Source organism: Cyclopterus lumpus, chromosome 11 (genome assembly GCF_009769545.1).
Source record: "Cyclopterus lumpus isolate fCycLum1 chromosome 11, fCycLum1.pri, whole genome shotgun sequence".
Taxonomy (NCBI): domain Eukaryota; kingdom Metazoa; phylum Chordata; class Actinopteri; order Perciformes; family Cyclopteridae; genus Cyclopterus; species Cyclopterus lumpus.
The window spans coordinates 9,145,218-9,163,961 of NC_046976.1; the positions used below are offsets into that span (position 1 = coordinate 9,145,218).

At 40.1% G+C, this 18,744-nt stretch overlaps 3 protein-coding genes across 4 annotated transcripts; 1 reads left to right on the top strand and 2 right to left on the bottom strand.

The window, feature by feature from the left end:
* Window positions 1–142: 142 nt before the first annotated feature.
* spag1a (sperm associated antigen 1a) lies at window positions 143–8,763 on the bottom strand. Its single transcript, XM_034544705.1, has 8 exons — window positions 8,273–8,763; window positions 6,746–6,845; window positions 5,805–5,957; window positions 4,999–5,156; window positions 2,839–2,980; window positions 2,464–2,590; window positions 2,201–2,338; window positions 143–1,745 (listed from the first exon to the last, which is right to left on the bottom strand). Exons 1-8 carry the CDS (start codon window positions 8,628–8,630, stop codon window positions 1,740–1,742), a joined length of 1,182 nt encoding a protein of 393 aa, XP_034400596.1. The 5' UTR covers window positions 8,631–8,763; the 3' UTR covers window positions 143–1,739.
* Window positions 8,764–9,973: 1,210 nt separating this feature from the next.
* On the bottom strand, window positions 9,974–11,851 carry polr2k (polymerase (RNA) II (DNA directed) polypeptide K). Its single transcript, XM_034544706.1, has 4 exons — window positions 11,753–11,851; window positions 11,469–11,538; window positions 10,234–10,326; window positions 9,974–10,134 (listed from the first exon to the last, which is right to left on the bottom strand). Exons 2-4 carry the CDS (start codon window positions 11,527–11,529, stop codon window positions 10,112–10,114), a joined length of 177 nt encoding a protein of 58 aa, XP_034400597.1. The 5' UTR covers window positions 11,530–11,538; window positions 11,753–11,851; the 3' UTR covers window positions 9,974–10,111.
* Window positions 11,852–12,068: 217 nt separating this feature from the next.
* On the top strand, window positions 12,069–18,613 carry stk3 (serine/threonine kinase 3 (STE20 homolog, yeast)). 2 transcript variants are annotated; one of them, XM_034544702.1, is made up of 11 exons: window positions 12,069–12,252; window positions 12,957–13,037; window positions 13,205–13,333; window positions 13,560–13,674; window positions 14,102–14,266; window positions 14,440–14,607; window positions 14,700–14,837; window positions 15,094–15,219; window positions 15,328–15,532; window positions 15,811–16,004; window positions 16,177–18,613. In XM_034544702.1, the coding sequence occupies exons 1-11, from the start codon at window positions 12,230–12,232 to the stop codon at window positions 16,336–16,338; spliced, it is 1,506 nt and encodes a 501-aa protein (XP_034400593.1). In that variant the 5' UTR covers window positions 12,069–12,229; the 3' UTR covers window positions 16,339–18,613. The 2 variants fall into 2 exon arrangements, with proteins under 2 accessions (XP_034400593.1, XP_034400594.1); XM_034544703.1 differs by having other exon boundaries at window positions 12,071–12,252; window positions 16,180–18,613.
* The last annotated feature ends 131 nt before the right edge of the window (window positions 18,614–18,744 follow it).

The window sequence follows — 18,744 nt, forward strand, 5'->3', positions numbered from 1 at the left end:
TCAGTTATTGTCGACTGTATGACATCGGATCAGCTGGACTTGTTGAGTTTATTATAACGTGCAAAGTGACCAGCAATCAGCAATTTTGCTGCAGTGTTTTTGTTGTTTCCCTACAATCAAGCCGCAGAAACCGAAAGGCACATTAAAGCATTCATATAGCAGTTTATTTACATTTGCATCCAAACTATTTACATACAGTACATGCTCTTACGTTCCACAAAGCAACACACACGCCAAGCCTTATATCCGGTGTTTTCATTTAGTTGAGATTTTTAGGCTTTTATTTAGACCACACAAGGGGGAAAAAATGGGTTAAATAAGATTGGACATATTAATCAATACATCAAAGTATGAAAACAATTTATGTTGTGGCACATTGTGCTGTACAAAGATTTACATTGTTTAGAGATGAGATTAAAAGGAAGATATTTAAAATGCATCCAGCACACCAACACAGGTGTTTTCAGTTAATTAGCTCAACTAGAGTGTTAAAAGTCCCAACAGGTGTCAGGTAGCAGTCAATCAAGCCCCGACTAGACATCCTGAGGGGAGCGCTAATTAGCAAATAGATTGAAAACACCTGTGTGGGGCTCATAGCTGTCTGGCTTTACAAAGTCTAGATATTCACTTGAAGATGTCATGAAGGAGTTATTTTGTTGCCGTGGAGGTTTCAACCAGCAGCATCCCAAACTGTTTTTGTTAAGGGACTTGAACCAGTTGACGGAGAAGCCAGACAACAAGCTGTTTCAGCAGAGCTATTAAAACTATTCTGATAAGAGACTTTCCAAACATAAATATTGTACACCTATTCACACACAAAGACGCATGCAGTCAACTTGGTTTCATTCAAGATTGAACCTGAGACCTACAATTCTTACAGTACATGATTAAGTAATCCTACCCTCAGTTGCTGGACGTTTCCTAAACCAATAAAGGGAAACTTTATAATTAATAATAACTCAAGCACTGAACTCATGGGATATTTTAACATGTGATAAGTTATTATTTTAACCATTTTAAATTAAAGTTTTAACGCATCACTTCTTCAGGGTCTTTAGCTGTAGAAATATTTTAAAGTAAGGTGTTGGTTAATTTTTTTTGAAGTAGCAGCTGATAAAACATGTAAACAATGACAGATGTCTTGGAATAGCTGAAACCCTGGGGAAAAGAACAACATTGAACCAGATGTCTTTTCTTCCTGGGAGTTCCTTATCTCTATATACAGTTGTATCAGTTTCTGTCAGTGCTTTTTGGTCGTGAGCTCAGTGAAACATAATGGAACCAAACCCAACATCATTAAAACAAATCAAAGTTGAATCTTGGCGTATTTCAAACGGACTGTGGTAGAAATCTCAATAAGGCACACATAATACACTCTTCCCCGTGCTACTCCACCATAAAACAGCGCTGTGCAGCCTGTTACAATCGATCTGTATATGCAGTACATTACGTCATGTGAATGATTTATAGTGCAAGCAGGTCATGAGTACCTTGATGTTAGCCTTTTTAAATAAAGCTGCCTGTTATGTAAGGCTGTGTACTCAGGAGTTATGGTGTGGTTTGCACACGTTGCAGATGGTGCAGAGCTGAAAAGCTGGTCATCCAAGGAGCCCGTCCCAGAAGTCAACGCCAGTCATTTCAAATTTTTCTTACTGCAAACGATGGCTTTGAGAGTCCTTTTCCTCCATAATTGCTACAGAACAGTACGTGCGCACACCTGTTTCATTCCTCCACAAACATCAAACCTGGAGGAAATGAGCGAAAGTCAGTCTTTTTTGTTTGTTTTGTTTTTGTGTAAGTGAAAAAATAAAAAGGCACAGTATAGCAGTGCTTATTGATTGTTTTTATAATTTTAACACATGGATCGGCAAAAGGGTATCTTATGTTTCTTATGGTTTAAAAAACTATTCCTCTCTTATTTGCAATTTCAACACCGTCGGTTATTATTTAGACCTGTTGTATTAGGACATTAAATGCAAATGAGGTTAATCAATTCTAATCTAAAAGGAAGCTCTTCAAAATTAAACGTATTTTTTTTGTTTTTGTTTTAAGAATAGTCGGGGCACTTTAAAAAAAAAAGATGGTTTGGGTGAACAACATATCTGCTGAACTAAATCATGATAACACAATATTAAGTGTCTGACAATGTTGACAAATAACCTGATAATAAAAAATAATGTGCATATAAACAATCTTTTACCCTTGGTGTGTGTGAAGTACTATCCATCAGGCTCTGTCTCAGCAAGCTCGTCACCACCTCAAGCTCCTGCTCCGCCTCCTGAACTTTTGGGTCCAGGTGGAGGACTTCCTGGAGGTCACTGCTGGCCGACAGGTAGTCCTGGAAAAGATGCATCAAGAGAAAGTGGATGAAAGATGTTGCCGATAAATGAAGGCCGCCACCTGTCTAAACTAACCGCTTCAAATAAATAACAGAATGCGTGTGTGTTTGCGGTAGACGGGTACCTGTAAACCCTTGTAAGCCAGGGCGCGTCTGTAGAAGGCCTTCTTGTTGCCCGGCTCCATCTGCAGGGCGGAGTCACAGTCCTGTTTGGCCTCTTCAAAACGATTCAGTCTCAGGAGGCAAATGGCTCTAGAGTGGAATAGAGTACAGGGGTCAATGAAGGCAGCACGTCCATCTCTGTCATTCAGGCTACTGCTACAGGCAACGGAGGTTACGATCCTGTGGTGCCCTCTACTGTTTTCCCCGTTCGACAGTCCTTAAAGGAGCTCATAAGCCAGGTTAGAAGTACCTGTGACACTGAAGCACAGTGTCTTTCACAGTTTAATTCAGGTACTTTCCTGCTAAAGTTGCTCACTCTAGGGTTGTTTGATGCGTACCTGTTTGTGTAGAGAGCACATTCATCAGGTTTTAATGTGAGACATTCGCTGTACTTCTTCAGAGCCTCCTGAAAATGTCCGTTCTTGACCAGATCGTTGCCTTCCCGTTTTAATAAAGTAAAGGAGGCCTCTTTTCTCCTGGCTGCTGACAGAAATTTACAATTTAGCAACAATGCAACACTGAAACAGGTGAAAGAGAAAAACAAACAACCTTAGAACTAGACTTTCTTTCTGTCTTCAGTTTCAACGAGGTTACAGATATGTCACACTGTATTATGGTCTGTAATTAACATTGTCTTTCAACAAGCTTTTCCCATCAGTCCAGCGCACAAACTTTTTCAAGAGTAATCAATAAATCCCATCAGCAGCAGACAGAATGGACCAGAGGGGATGAGACAACTCCTGCTTACTGAGCTCTCTGCTATGCTGAGAAACACACGCGCGCGCACGCACGCACGCACACACACACACACACACACACACACACACACACGCATGCCTAAATTATTTATTAAGTGTGAGAAGAAAACGGACTCATCAAGGCTTGAAATTCACACTTGCCACACATCTCCAAGGTATTTTTTTTTCTCTGGCTGAGAGGTCTGTCAATACTTCTACTACTACTTTGACAATATGTCAAATAAAAAGTATAAAGTCGGACTTGTTATTCCCAAAACTGCTCTGTAGCTGACCTTGATGAGCAAAACACCAGAATTCTTGATCAATCACCTCGGAAGTTGATAAAAACAGGGATTCATTTTACACTAACATATTTTTCTGTTTTAATGGATTATGTAATCTTGTTTTTTAAGGATCCAATATAATATACATTTTATATAACAGTATACAATAAAACCATACATGACAAACATGTGCAGGCAGACTACGCTCTTATGGGAGAAGAATATTTTTTTAAATATCAGCATCAACAGTTGAACCACAGCAAACTGAGTGAAAGTGAGTTGACATACATACATAATAGTCTCCAGATGTGCAGGCGGGGCAACAGACTTGTACTGCTCAAATAGTTTTTGTGCCACAATGAAGATATATAAAGACTTAAATGCAGGTTCAGATTAATGATCAGGTAACAGAGGCTCGAAAGGAATAAGACAAAACATGCGAGTGTGTGGATGAGGGAGTATGGTGAAAATCAGAGAGCATCTGGTGGACAGGTAGAAAATGTAGCGAACAGGTAAGTGGGACATTTGTCTGAAAGAAGAGGCAGAAAGAAGTTGGTACCTTATGGTGTTTTATCCTTTAAAAACAAAACAATACCGGATTTAACTAATAAACGTGAGATGTTAAACACTGACATCATGATGAACCACCTCCCCTCTGTTTCCCCAACAACAGCAGTGTGCCATGCAGAGATTAGTTATGTTCTTCTTTTTGTGTGTGTGTGTGTAGGTCAGGTGCTTTATCTGTGTAAGATGATAGTCCTGTGTATGAAAATGTTATGCAGAGCATACAAATAAAGCTATTTATCAATATTTTAGTGTGTGTGTGTTTATAATTGTGTATTTATACACAACATGTATACAAATATATTTAAATATATGATATAAATATGGAGCCTTCTGGTCTGTGTGAGCAGGAGCATCCTACAGGAAACCTGACCTGGATTGTTCCATTACAGCAGTGCTACACTCCGTGTGGATCGCCTTCGCTTTTCTGCATTATTGATGACACACACACACACACACACACACACACACACACACACACTGACGGCCTTTACCACTGCTCATCAACATTTACACACTGATTGTCACTGATCGACTTCTGATGCTGCCTTACGATTCTATTATTTTGAGGGGTTTTTATTTCAAAATTCTCCACACACAATTTATAATGCATGATCTGAAGAGACAAACTATTTTGTCCAAGCAGGAAGAAAAAAACAAAAGGTGTCAGATTCCTTTTTATGTCAGAACAAAAGCTTCCAACGGAAAGTAAATCACAGGTATACATAGTGATAGCTTTAATCCCATAAACTCTATTGGATCAGGAAGCACATGTTCTCACACTATACGTGTTATAGTGTGAGCATGTGTGCTTGCGAATGGTCTAGAGGAAGACTAGGAGGTTATAAATACACTTAGCAACTGTTGGTATTTTAAACGTACAACTAAGCTGAGAAGAAGCGATGTCACTGACCTTCCTCCTGAGCAGCCCTGGCAGCTCGGGCTTGAGCTACTTCCACGCTGATCGGTTTGTCTCTGTGCTGCAGCTGGACGGACAGAGGGACGGTGGGAATCTCTGGAAGCTTCGCTCTCCACTCAGGACCGTCCTGCTCGATAAGCATCTTGGTGATCCTGCCGAAGGACACACACACACACACACACACACACACACACACACACACACAGAGTACAACACGCAGTGTAATTAGCCAGATTAATGCTGCTACCACGACAGGGTTTAGTCATTATTCATTTGACGATTTACACGTGTTCTCTTCCTACTGGGACATGTAAAGTTATCTGCTCTGAAATAAAGCACTGACTGAAAAATAAATACACTTTCTGGAAAATGGTTTTGTTATCCGAGTAGAAGAATTAGAATAAAACAGACAAGTATGTTGATGTCTTGTATACTAACTGTAAAAACTGCACACTGTAAAGATTACATACTGTATACAGTTCGCAAGTGGAACATAATTAGGAAACTCTCATCAGCGAAAGGAGTTGTTGGCTGAATGAAGATGTGCAAACTCTCCGGCCTTGATAGCACAAAATTAATAGGCGCTTCAACCCTTAATAAATGCATATTGGAAAATGTATTTCTCCACGAAACAATAAAAAGAATGGTAGATAATGTTTTAACATACATTTTATAAGAACTATAAGTGTGTAAGGATGGAACAGAAGAAAACCCACTTTTTGAAAACCATTTCCTTACACAACTTGACAAGTTACAGAAGGCCCATAAAGTTGCTACAGTTTATAATGTTTTCAGCTGACCTGTGGACGCTGTCGTGAGCCGTCTGCACACTGGTGTCTATCTGCAAGATAGTCTTATAATCCACGTAGGCCTTAATGTAGCGCTCCAGTGACTCATAGGCCATAGCTCTACGCAACAGGGGCTTCAATGAGTACGGCTGCAGCTCCAAAGCCCTAAGAGGATCAGAGAGACGCAGAGACAGAGGATCAAACCGTCTGCACCTTCCCACTGTGGCTCACAGGTGCAACTGGTATGATCTGTAGCTCCCCATTCATAAACATGTGAGTCTTTGCTTTGGACAGAGGGATTCCTGCAGCCTCCTCACACCACAAATAGTCACACAGTGTCGAGTCAAACCAAACCTGAATAACAAAAGAGGAAGCATTTATGTGAAAGAAATGACACCGTTTATGGAAAAGCGAACATTAAATCATAATGTAAGTCACCAAATGTAGCAAAAAAAAGATATCGACATGTATTTAGTCTTTAGATTATTTCAATACACATGTAAGGAAAGTCATGCAGTAACAAACTGAGATCAACCACTAATATACTGATACTTACTTGATACAAGCTGAAATATTAAAAAGGTAATTTCATTTAACTACAAAAGCTGATATCTTTCATTGTGAGGCAAATGCAACAATAGCAAACGCTATCTTAAAAGGAGAACTGCACCGATTCAACACATCAAAGTCTAGTTTAAAAGTGGGAAGTGTGACTGCATATAAAGCCTTCTGTGATACCTCCCCAGCAGTTACCAGTTGAGTTGAATTGTGGGTCATGTAGTCACCAGACTTTGACCAAGAAGAAGTGTGCACAGACTACATAAGACCATCTAGTCCTGCTGCATCTATTTGCGATATTCTTTTTTTCATGAACCTGACAACGTTAGGTTACAGGAGAGCAATAATAAATCTGACAGAAACACACAAGCACAGAGCTGACACGTGTCACGTACTTGTTACAGTCCTGTATGCAGTCTGAGCTGTTTCCATTCTTCAGGAAACAGGCCGCTCTGTTGGAGTAGAGAATGCACAGGTCTTCTGGACTGTCGATGCCTGCAGGTGAACGAATACAACCAACTTATATGAACGGTGAAACCACAATCCAGTCATCTTTCATTTCAGAATCAACACATAGGTGTAAGGACAGACCACTACTTCATATTAAGAACAGCTCTTTTTTTACATTAGCTGGAGTCATTTTCTACAATGTCCTTCCTCCTCTGGGCCTCCACTGCAGTTTCACAACTGACAGCGCAGCATCAGTTATCACATGCTGCTTGAGTGCCCAAAGACTGAAAACAACAGTGCTGATACTCTTCAACAATAGGGATTTTATTTTTGACAATATCATAAAAAGGCTAAATCACACATTGAGAGTCTCTCTGTTTAGTCTGCTCTCGTCAGCCTCTGTCACGCAGCGAGCATAGCAGAAAGAGCTATCCCTCTTACGAGCCACAGGAGTACAAGTAGGCTGACTGCTCTTAAAAGGTGCAGCATGACATTCAATCTGACCTAAAAGCCCCCATGTGCACCAGCCCATGTCTTCAGTCTACGGTCAGCTGTGTTGTCTTGTGCCAACACTGCACTCACAAATCACCAACGACACCTCGGGTCTCAGCTGCAGTTTATGGACGTTAGACTAAGAACGTGTGACCACTGGTCTCACCCTCTACTAGGATCATAGTGTATGAATATGAGCACATGCAGGCTGACTTGGAAAATAAATTGAGCAGCATGACAAGAATAATGCATTCAAAATTGACATGGGACACTCAACCTGTCTCCGATACCCTTACGAGGCACACAGATGCTACAAGAGACTTTCTGTCTCACTCTTTGCCAAGTGTTGTTGTTCCTACATTAGTGGCTTGACTGCCATGAGAAGTTGCTTTAGAAGACTTTTCTTCATCAAAAAGCACATTAGAGGGGCATGTCTTTACACTCAATATTTTTTCAAAACAGGTATAAATATATAACAGGATAAAGTGTTATTGTTGTTCACTGCATGAGTCTTTTCTAGAGTTAAAAACACTAGTTTTTTTTAACAGAAATTCACAGATCCATCTTCTAAAGTGGGAAATTGTGCAATTTCTACAATTGTGAATATCTTTGGATGTTGAATTGTTGAGACAAAATAAGCCATTTTTTAACACGTCAACATGGAAATTTCCCCTATTTTCTGACAATTTACAGACCAAACAAAAAATAGATTTAGAGAGAAAAAGAGCCCAACTCCTTACTGCAATTCAATGTGACATACAACTATATTGACACCACCGCTGTCAATAATAGGTTATTACAGTTGTTTGATTACAGTTGTGTATGTCAAGTTTAACAACCCAGGATTGCTTCTACTGAGAGATGTCTGAGAGTGGAACATATTTTGTAACCTAAATCAACAGTTTCTCCCCGGATTAAATGCTACTACGCATGAGGGGAATGCTCTAATGAAATGCACAAACGGTTCACATCTCCCTCACCAGCTTCAGCGCATCCATCAATGGCCTGCGTGTACTTCTCCAAGGCATCCCCAAACTGGCCGGATTTGAAGAGGTGGTTCCCTGCGTTCTTGAGCCGGGCCAGGTGAGGAGGAAGGGCCCCAGCGGGGGCGTCCAGATAACTTGCGTCTGCTGCAGGGCTGCCCTGCTCCTCTTGTCCACCAGCAGGACTGTTTTCCCTCCGAGAGCCATTGGCCACCCCCTTCGCCGCAGCTCTCTGACTCTGGGGCTTTTCCACGGTGCTTCCAACCCGGCTTCGCGTCCCGTTGCCTGCCGTGGCCTGATTTGATCTACCTCCCCCTCCTCCGCTGCCCGGGGGCTTGTCCTGTGCGTTACCCATAGCCGCACTCCCTCCGCAGTGTGTTCAATCTCTTCCTTCCTCCCTGCTTCTTCCTCTCGCAGAGCTGCAGCTACGTCTGAGCCTGGAAGGGGATTTCTGTAGGACACGCCCCCTGGACGAGATAACGTGGTGTGACGTTGCGGAGGGGGGAGGTGCCACTGCGATGCAGCGCTGCAGCAGGACAGCTCTGATGGGACAGCATCAGATTAGACTTCACGGTACAGGGATCTGGCGGTTGATGACATACAGGCAGATATATCAAAACACCTGAATGATCATGTCAAATAAGAGGAAAACAATCGTTTTTACGATATATTATTTCATACTTCTTTATTGTCAATGACGATGGGAAATTACAAATGATTTGCTCTTTAAACGCTCACAAAACAAAAGCATTTATTTTTACAATTTGTTTTTCATTGTAAATTCAAACGTTGTCTTTTTCAAGGGGACACAGCTGTAAATAATCTGATGAAATATTCGCTTCAGGTTTGTACATGCTGGCCCACTGTCATGACTTACACTGGGATAGAACTAAGCCATCATTAATGTGAGCTGTAACATCTGTGCTTTTCCTACTGGACAGGGCAAAATGGCTGCTGTGAAAAAAAAGGAATATGAAGGCAATTATTTGGGCTGTAGTTCTTTTATTTTTACTGGACCGCCCAGTGGTTCCCAATTTAGGGGTTGGGGCCCACAAAAAGGGTCAGTGTCCAAATTGAAGACTTTTTGTATTTTGCCTATAACGAATAACATATTAATAGGTATTTCTCAGAAACCTAAGAAATTATTTAGCTTCACAAAATTATGTATATAACCTTATTCTCATCTTTGCTTTTTTTTTCTCGCAAATGTATGGATAATTTAAGGCATTTCAGCCTATTAATTAAGGGTTAGGGTTATGGTTAAGAAATCAGTCATTGTTTAAACTGGTGACAACTAGTACACATATGCAACCACCTGGGGTGAACCTCGAGTAGAAAAGGGGTGTTTTAAGGAAAATCAAACCAAAGAGGTTGGACCATCATAGCACAACTGAATGATAACATAATTTCTCATAGCATATTCTTTTTAAATAGAAGAAAAAAATAGTAGAAGACCTGAGAAATTGTATTCTCTAGTATTGTAAATATTCTTTATCTATCTAGATATTATCATTAAAAAGTAATACTTGCTGACTTGTTGAGGGTATTAAGGATATGTGGGTGAACTGAAATTTATGAATCATGGGATCAAATGAGAAAAAAAAACATCAACACAATCAAGGCTATTAAAACATCTTGTTTTTTAATAAAGCAAAACCTTTCATCTGTTACTCTTGGGTAATAAAACAGAACTACTTGTGTCGAAGTGAAATGTTGAGCTTCAACCATAATTCAGACCTGAAAGTCAAAATATATGGAGTTGTCAACCGATTTATTTACATGGTCATCCACTACAAAAATAGTACACACAAATCTAAATGGTTGCTCTCCTCTTCTTCATCGGGCATCAAAGACAACCACTGAAAGCCAAGAGTCAAGGTAATGTACAGGTATAGTTCTCAGTTCATAAAATATATACAAATATTGTGCCGTCACAGAACATTTCATTTAAAGGATACATCTCTTGGTTCTCTTCTTGTACATGATCCTGTAACCACACTCTCTGCATCGGATTGGATCACGGGCCTTAATTTCATTTTCTGTGTGACATTCTGCAAATAATAAAAGAATATTACAAAAAAAATATTCTTGTATTCAATTACTATTAGTAGTAGTACTATTAGCTAGAAGATAATCGTTATGAGCTTATTGCAGATGAGTCAATGTCAGAATACATTTCGGCTGATAGGTTACAAGAAAATTTCAGTACAGGAATACGTGTCTCTATTACATAAGTTTCTCCACCAGAAATACAAGATGAATGCATCTTGGTCACATTTATCAAAAACCAACAACAACACATAAACCATCCAAGGGATTCTTACAGATTTGTTTGTTATGCGGTTGTGTAAACATTTTTTTTTTTTTAAATCACTGTTTTAAACTCGGTTGGTTAATGTGAACACGTTATATACTTTCTTTTATAAATGTGAATCATGTATTACTACTTATTTAGAGACCAGTGATTTTAGTTCAAGTTACATTGGAAGATTCATAAATATTCAAGTAAAAATAGATGTGTGGGAACTGTTATTTGTAATGTGATATGATGATTTTAGTTTGTCAATTTTACATGAAGTGGCTCAACAAAATCCTGCAACATTTTAAAAAATATTGTTGTTTGTTTAACCTTTATGTGGGTTCACTTTTCTTTTGTTGATTTTGTTTTTTTAGTTAAGGTTACATCATATCTATACGGTATCAGTTCTGGCAGTGAATTTATTATTTTGTTGTCGACATGAAGCTCCGACTATTGTAAAATGTATATGTGGATGTATATCTTTTGACTGTATGCTGTCCTACAGAAAAGGGTTACATCAATTGTGTGGTGTCTTGTAATCCAGTGCGGTCTGAGCAGAGCTGCATGCATGACACAATACTAAACAATTGATTAATTAAATGTATAAAAACATGCTATTTGGAGCACACGGTATACATTCATGACCGTGGGAACTGAATAATATTCAATGAAAAAGCAGCAGCACCATTACAGTACAAACATAACTACTGTTCTACTAGAACTGTGTGTAATTATATTGTCGTATGTGTTAACACAAATAGTAATAATGTGCAGCTGTACTGGCAGTGATAGAAGATGTAAAGCAGCAGTTAGCCATAGCACATTAGTTATGGTACATTAGCATCGTTAGCAGCTGCACAATAAACACAAACACTATATATAATGTAATGATACCTCCACATATGTAGATCATAGGCTGTTGTTTGGGCGGTTGCACATCTTTTTGTGGATCCATGTTGCTTCTCTATAAAAGACAGAAGAAGCCATGTTGACACCATCACATCTGTATCGGTACAGCATGCTAACACACAGAAACAGCATGTTGTGTCCCGTTACCGACATGACCCGTATAAAGCTGGAGGCACCGTGAACAACACATGTCTTTCAGAAGCCTTAACTTCTGTATGGATATAGGAAATCTAAAATGCACGAAAGGTGGCGGTAAAAATAAGACTCACCGTTTTCACACGATAGGTTAAATGTTTACCTCCCTTTTCACATCACACACTGCCGCTTGCGCACATGCGTACAAGCGTCGTCCACCTCCGAGCAAACTGTCTCGCGATTGGTCAGAGATACCGCGTCACGTTTAGCGTAATCTTTCCCTTTATGCCAAACAACGCACATCATATATATGACAGATTCCATAGTATTAAATGTTGTTTGTTGTGTATTTATTACAGATTATTCATTGTTTCTATGTTTCTAAGGACATAAATTGTCCCGTGTTTGTGTTCCACTCCGGTCCCACAGAGGGCGCTCTCTAAATATCTAACCGTGGTGTCACCAGACTGTCCATCAACTGAACACTCAGCTGGCCCTCCTTTTTGACAACAACGACTCTGTCGACAATGTTCACACCTTGACTATCGGCCCCAACGTTGCCATAACTTACTATTAGTCTGTTGCCTTTGTATTATCTGAAGTTTTACATCATGGAGCCGGCTGCGCCCAAAAGGTTCGTTTAATTCCGAGGGTTTAAACGTGCTTTCAAGCTGCTAGCTAGCTAACGGGCCAACTGTCGCTCAGCTAGCTGATGCTAACTTAGTTAGCTTGACCAGTTTTCTTTAAAACTTGTTACTCATTTAAGACGAGTTAAATATGTTAGACGTCTCATCTTGACCAAAGTCACAGGCCCAGTGTTTAAGCCTCTGATTGTCTCGTTGTCTGGTAGCTGTTAATCTTCGTTAGGGCCTTTTAGTGAGCATTTTGTTCTAATGCTACGTTATTATTTGGACGAGTACTAAATACAAATGAGTACATTGTGTGTGAGTTGAAACCATTTTACACGTCCAAGTAAAACAAATGAATGTCATTGGCAACCATTTTTTTTTGCCATGGTGATTCGTTTGATTTTCTTGCCAACGGAGCTGATGATCTTTAACCCGAGAAGAGATGATGCACCTTAAATTAATCCCTTGCTGTAGTGTTTGTTTGAAGCGAACACGTATGCAAACAATTGGATTATTTATATATTTTAACACCTTATTTTTAATGCATTATTTCCAAAAAATCATAAATGTGTGTGTATTACTTAATGGTATGTGCTGGAAAGCACCCAGATTTTGATTTCAGATGCGCCAGTGGTAGTTTTACATTGCTTTCACTACTTCTTTTTAGGTCTATACCGAAGTTACAACTGATTTTTTCCATTTTTTTCAGCAAGCTGAAAAAGTTGAGTGAGGACAGCTTGACTAAACAGCCAGAGGAAGTGTTTGATGTTCTAGAGAAACTCGGTGAAGGGTAAGACCTTTTTTCTCTTGACTAACCTCAGTTTCCACTTGTGTGCCATGCCCTGAGTTTATTTAAGTCCATCCGACCATCTGTACTTTTAAAAATGCACCTCTTTTGTTGTGTATTGCATTCCTTTGTTCATAATGTCTCCTGTAAATGTACTTGTGTGCGTTTAGTTCCTATGGCAGCGTGTTCAAAGCCATCCATAAGGAGTCAGGCCAGGTGGTGGCAATCAAGCAGGTTCCTGTGGAGTCTGATCTGCAGGAGATCATCAAGGAGATTTCCATCATGCAGCAGTGTGACAGGTTCGAGTAGAACACAGCTTTGCCCAAACCACCAAATTCTTAACATAGATTATTGTCTTCAAAAGATCATATTTGCTTCCATAGTTCACTTTGCTCCAAGTTGATTTAACAGCATTGGTTAGCTGCTGCAGCCTGAACAGCTATCTGATGTCTTAAATTACATACGTTTTCTCACTTAACTTATTCTTCTCTGTTGATAACCATCCTGTTTTGCATTTCCTTTTAGCCCATATGTAGTGAAATACTATGGCAGCTACTTCAAGAACACTGACCTGTGGATTGTCATGGAGTACTGTGGAGCTGGCTCTGTGTCTGACATCATCAGACTGCGCAACAAGACGGTGGGTACTTACAGATATATTTGTGGTGCGTCTGTGTTATTACAACCTTAGAGGTTTGTTGTATTTTATTCAGAGAAAATGACTTATAATGTGTATCCTCACTGATAGTTTGACCAAGACACTGACATAACATGACATTGCTTTTTAAATACAAATGATGGTGTTGAAACCTCAGTGCCCATTTTGTCAAAAAGCTGAAATGATAGATTACAGAGTAGGTCCTTTGCTGTAGACGCTGACATAACACATTTTAATGATTTGCTAAACTTATTTAGCTGTGCAGTAAGAGGAAAATGTCCCGATTGTCTCTGATGGTGAACTTCTGATGGATAATACAATAAGTCACACTTGCGTTACATACCTTATTTATTTGTTTACTTTTGGATCATATTTAATCCATGTGTTTTCTATTTCCTTCTCACATTAGTTGACAGAGGATGAGATCGCCACTATTCTTAAGTCTACGCTGAAGGGTCTTGAATACCTCCACTTCATGAGGAAGATCCATCGGGACATCAAGGCAGGAAACATCCTCCTCAACACCGAGGGACACGCCAAACTGGCTGACTTTGGAGTCGCTGGACAGCTAACGGTAACATTATAGCAGTTGTTTGATGGTTTGTACCAGTGACGCCAAAGATAATGTGCTTTTCAAACTTCCACGTTGAATGTATAGTCTTTCACTGATTTTGTGAATTTCTGTGTAATGATTTGAAAACTTCTACGTTCATAATGATGATTCCAACTTTGTGTTTTCCTCTGAAGGACACTATGGCAAAGAGAAACACTGTGATCGGCACCCCCTTCTGGATGGCCCCAGAGGTGATCCAGGAGATTGGCTACAACTGTGTCGCTGACATCTGGTCCCTGGGCATCACGTCCATAGAGATGGCAGAGGGCAAACCTCCCTACGCTGACATCCATCCCATGAGAGTGAGTGTACAGTTTGTTCAAGAACTCGGCCCTGTAGCAGGATTTCATTGTTATTCCATCTGACTTTTTGAAACCTCTTTGCCTTCCTCCAGGCGATCTTCATGATACCCACCAACCCCCCTCCAACATTCAGGAAGCCGGAGCTCTGGTCAGACGACTTCACAGACTTTGTGAAAAAGTGTCTGGTCAAGAATCCAGAGCAGAGGGCAACCGCCACGCAGCTCCTACAGGTTGGAGGATGAAAGGACACACACACACACACACACACACATGCAAGCACGCCCGCACATGCACGCACGCACGCACGCACGTAAACTTGTAAGAGCAGAACATAAACACTTTGGTATAGGAATACTTTAACTGATTACATGAAAGAGGTGACTAAAATACCTTGGGTGCTCCATTTGTGTTCACACTGTCAAAGAGCAATTGAGCCACTAACGTTACCACAAAACACATTTTTGTTTTTCTTTTGTGAATGTCCAGCACCCATTTGTCAGCCAAGCCAAGCCGGTCACAATCCTGAGAGATCTGATCACTGAGGCCATGGAGATGAAAGCCAAGAGGCAGCAGGAGCAGCAGAGAGAGCTGGAGGAGGAGGACGACAACTCTGTAAGTATCCTGAGGTGTTAACAATAAAGGTTGTGTTCAAGCAACCACTAGATTTGACTTGACTTTAAACGGCTATATGTTGAGGCCATACGACTGAATGTCTTCCAGGAGGAGGAGACGGAGGTGGACTCTCACACTATGGTGAAGTCAGGCTCAGAGGGTGCAGGAACCATGCGGGCCACCAGCACCATGAGTGACGGGGCACAGACCATGATTGAACACGGCAGCACCATGCTAGAGTCAGACCTGGGCACCATGGTCATCAACAGTGATGATGATGAAGATGATGAGGAAGACCAGGGATCCATGAGGAGTGAGCACACACACACATAATGTTGATTCAGTTATGGGGAGAAAAAGGGATGCACGTCCACACTTCTCTTAAGTTTAACTATCATAAAACTCCAAGTTTCCACCAAACTTCACTGTTTATGCTACAAAAGCTAAATGAAGGCTTGAGGCAACATGAGAGTGTGGATGTTATTAGCTTTTCTTGTCCATAGTATTGTCATATGCATATGGCAAAAACAGGGAAATACTAACTAAGGAGACGAGATGATCAAGAGTTGAAAACCTCTCCTCCCTCCACAGGACACGCCACCTCTCAGCAGCCAATACGTCCGTCCTTCATGGACTATTTTGACAAGCAGGACTCCAACAAGGCAGCCCAGCAGCAGGAGAACTACAACCACAACCAGCCGCAGGAGCAACCCGGCTACCACATCCAGTCCAAGAACGTCTTCCCAGACAACTGGAAGGTGCCCCAAGATGGAGATTTTGACTTTGTGAGTAACATCTTCTCTGAGCATGTGATCTGCTGTAATTAATTGAGTTTGACCTGAATGAATATACAGCAGTGCCTCAGTTGTAAAATAAAAAAATATCAAAACAGCAGACAGATGTTACACTAAATACAGTATGACTCATTGTCTGTGATTCTGTTTGTGCGCTGTCAAGCAGCTGAAGAACCTGGACTTTGAGGAGCTGCAGCTGCGTCTGACTGCCTTGGATCCCATGATGGAGCGTGAGATTGAAGAGCTAAGGCAGCGCTACACCGCCAAAAGGCAGCCCATCCTGGATGCCATGGATGCAAAGAAGAGACGACAACAGAACTTCTGAGTGCCTCTCGCGCTAGTTTTGGCTCCCCAAAGCCACCATCACCACAAAACTTACATCCCATTGACTCAGAGGAACTAAGATGACCGTATTGTCTTTGTTGGAAGCCCACTGCTGTTCTGATTGCCTGCTAGCTGGCCTTTAAAGGAAGTTGGATGCCTCTTTTACATCCATTTTGGCTCCTGGAATCTACTCGTCTGCCTTGTTTCTACACTTCGTCTAGTGGTGTAGTCTTATATCTGTTTCTACAGCGCCTGTAAAGTTGCTTTCCCATGAATGATACTCAGGACTGTGGCCAAAGAGAACTGAGGCTTGGCTTTCATACATCTGAAAGTCACAACATGACTTCCCCCTTTTCCACAGGAAATGCTTGGGGAACTCCAGCGACACATAAGGAAGCCTATCCTCTGGCAGTAGCAGCAGCATAATCACAGTGGTCAACGTCTTTTTTCCTCAGACATTTCACTTTTAGTGTAAATATAATATAGAGCCTAGTTTGGAAATACCTGTAACAAAAAGCTGTGGAGGCTTGTCCATGACCAAAGACAATCAAGATGATGTTGATAGTTGAGAATGCCTTAAAATAATTTAAACCTGATCAGGTGGTTAAATCCATTTCCTCACTTGGAGATGAGTCAGAAGTGGAATGTGGAAAGCTGTGAGGACGGAGAGAAGTGACGGAAATCATGTCGGTGGTGAAGAACGAATCATGCATGTTTTTTATGGTGGATCAGACTATTTGAATTTCTTAATTATCATTTATTTAATTATGATGTTTTTGGGCTTTTAAACATCCAGTGCACATATTGAGTCCAAGCATCTTGGTTTCTCATAACCCACCCGTACCACTTTCCCCATGGTCTTCATGAATTTAAAGTCGGAGCTTTTACTTATCGAGATGATTTACTCAAATTCAAAACCGGTGAAAGGCACCAAAATTAATTCTAAAGTTTAAAAAGAATAGACAAGTGAATCCATTCCAACTTACTGCATGACCGTTTCTTTCGTTTTATGTTGCTTGCGTCTTTAAAAAGCTCTGCAGATTTTTTCCAAGGTTGAAATAATTATGATGTTTTCTGTAGATGTTCCGCACTATGATTGATTTACTTCAGATTCTAATATAACTTTTCAAAAATATTTTGACTGTGGAGCCATCTCATATTCAAAGCGTCAGTGAAGAGAAACAAGTAGCCGATAAACTGTTTTATGGTTGTATTCAAAGAAAGAAACTCACCAAGTTGAGATAAGAGACTCAAGTGTCTGACTGAGACTGGACATTTTAGAAAAACAGAAGCTGCAGACATTTTTTACAATTACTTAAAGATTTTCTCTGCCGCTTATATAAGTGTTTGGTTGAGAATGTGCTTTTTCTGGCATTTAGGTGGGATTATTAATGAAGGAATGAAGATATTGTTACTGTTCATGCCGTTGGTTTTTTGACACGGGTTTAACACAAAACTGTTAATTTCAGTGATCGACTGTCTTTACTTACTTACTTCAAACTGGTTGTTTATGTCGTGCTTATACTTAAAAAAACAGATATAGGCGGCTATCTGATTCTTCACTCACATATGTCAGTTAGACTTTATTTCACAATTTTTAATGTTTAATGGAAACTCTTACTACTCTTATTGAGGGAAACAACCGGCTGGATGTAGTTTATTTTTGACATGTATATTATGTTACAATGAGTTTACACTTTAAGACACATGAATCCATTCTTTTTTTTTTTGTAAACCCCTTCTTTCACAGAAATCATTAACTTTCTCATAAATTAAGTCTGCAGTTCATTTGCAACTCGCACACAAGCGTTCACAATTTATTTATTAAATGTGTTTAGAATTCATTTTCATTTTGTGACACTGGTTTAAATATGGTAGCTGGTTTGGCTGTTATTATTTATGCCCTTTGTCAAATATGTGACTTGATTTCTGAGTTTCAGACTATGCATGTTTTAGTTTTGTAGGTGAGTTATTATGGAAGCTTTAACAAACTATTTGCTCTGTGCAATAACAACAACAAAAAACATCTGAAATATGACATTGCAGAGAATTGGCCATAATATGTGTAGTTATCTGAAATCACGGTTTGATATATATATAGCTATATGATTTTGTTTTCATTTATTTCTCTGTTATTTCTGCAATATAATGACTTGAGAGGGAAGAGTGGAACGTAAGCATTTATGTTTGAACCACCTAATTTATTATCTTTTGTTTGTAATACTTTATTTTGAACAGGTGCAAGACATAATAAAAGTTACTTATAGTTAACCATATCTGCAGTGGAATGCTTTGATCGTATCTGAGATTGTAAAAACAGACTTGGACCTCTGAGACCTCTTGCAGCAGAACGGCCACCTGTCGTACCGTAACCTTTCTATGAAGGACGCTACTGTTCCGTTTGCAC

Excerpts from the sequence above, each read along its gene's own strand:
- spag1a (XM_034544705.1), bottom strand. The coding sequence starts at position 8,630 with ATGGGTAACGCACAGGACAAGCCCCCGGGCAGCGGAGGAGGGGGAGGT. Across the intron at positions 6,846-8,272 it reads TGATGGATGCGCTGAAGCTG|GCATCGACAGTCCAGAAGAC; the intron begins GTGAGGGAGATG and ends GTTCACCTGCAG. Across the intron at positions 2,591-2,838 it reads TGTGCTCTCTACACAAACAG|AGCCATTTGCCTCCTGAGAC; the intron begins GTACGCATCAAA and ends ATTCCACTCTAG.
- polr2k (XM_034544706.1), bottom strand. The coding sequence starts at position 11,529 with ATGGATCCACAAAAAGATGTGCAACCGCCCAAACAACAGCCTATGATC. Across the intron at positions 10,327-11,468 it reads TATGATCTACATATGTGGAG|AATGTCACACAGAAAATGAA; the intron begins GTATCATTACAT and ends TATTATTTGCAG. Across the intron at positions 10,135-10,233 it reads CAAGAAGAGAACCAAGAGAT|TGGTTGTCTTTGATGCCCGA; the intron begins GTATCCTTTAAA and ends CTTGGCTTTCAG.
- stk3 (XM_034544702.1), top strand. The coding sequence starts at position 12,230 with ATGGAGCCGGCTGCGCCCAAAAG. Across the intron at positions 12,253-12,956 it reads GAGCCGGCTGCGCCCAAAAG|CAAGCTGAAAAAGTTGAGTG; the intron begins GTTCGTTTAATT and ends CATTTTTTTCAG. Across the intron at positions 14,608-14,699 it reads CTGACATCCATCCCATGAGA|GCGATCTTCATGATACCCAC; the intron begins GTGAGTGTACAG and ends GCCTTCCTCCAG.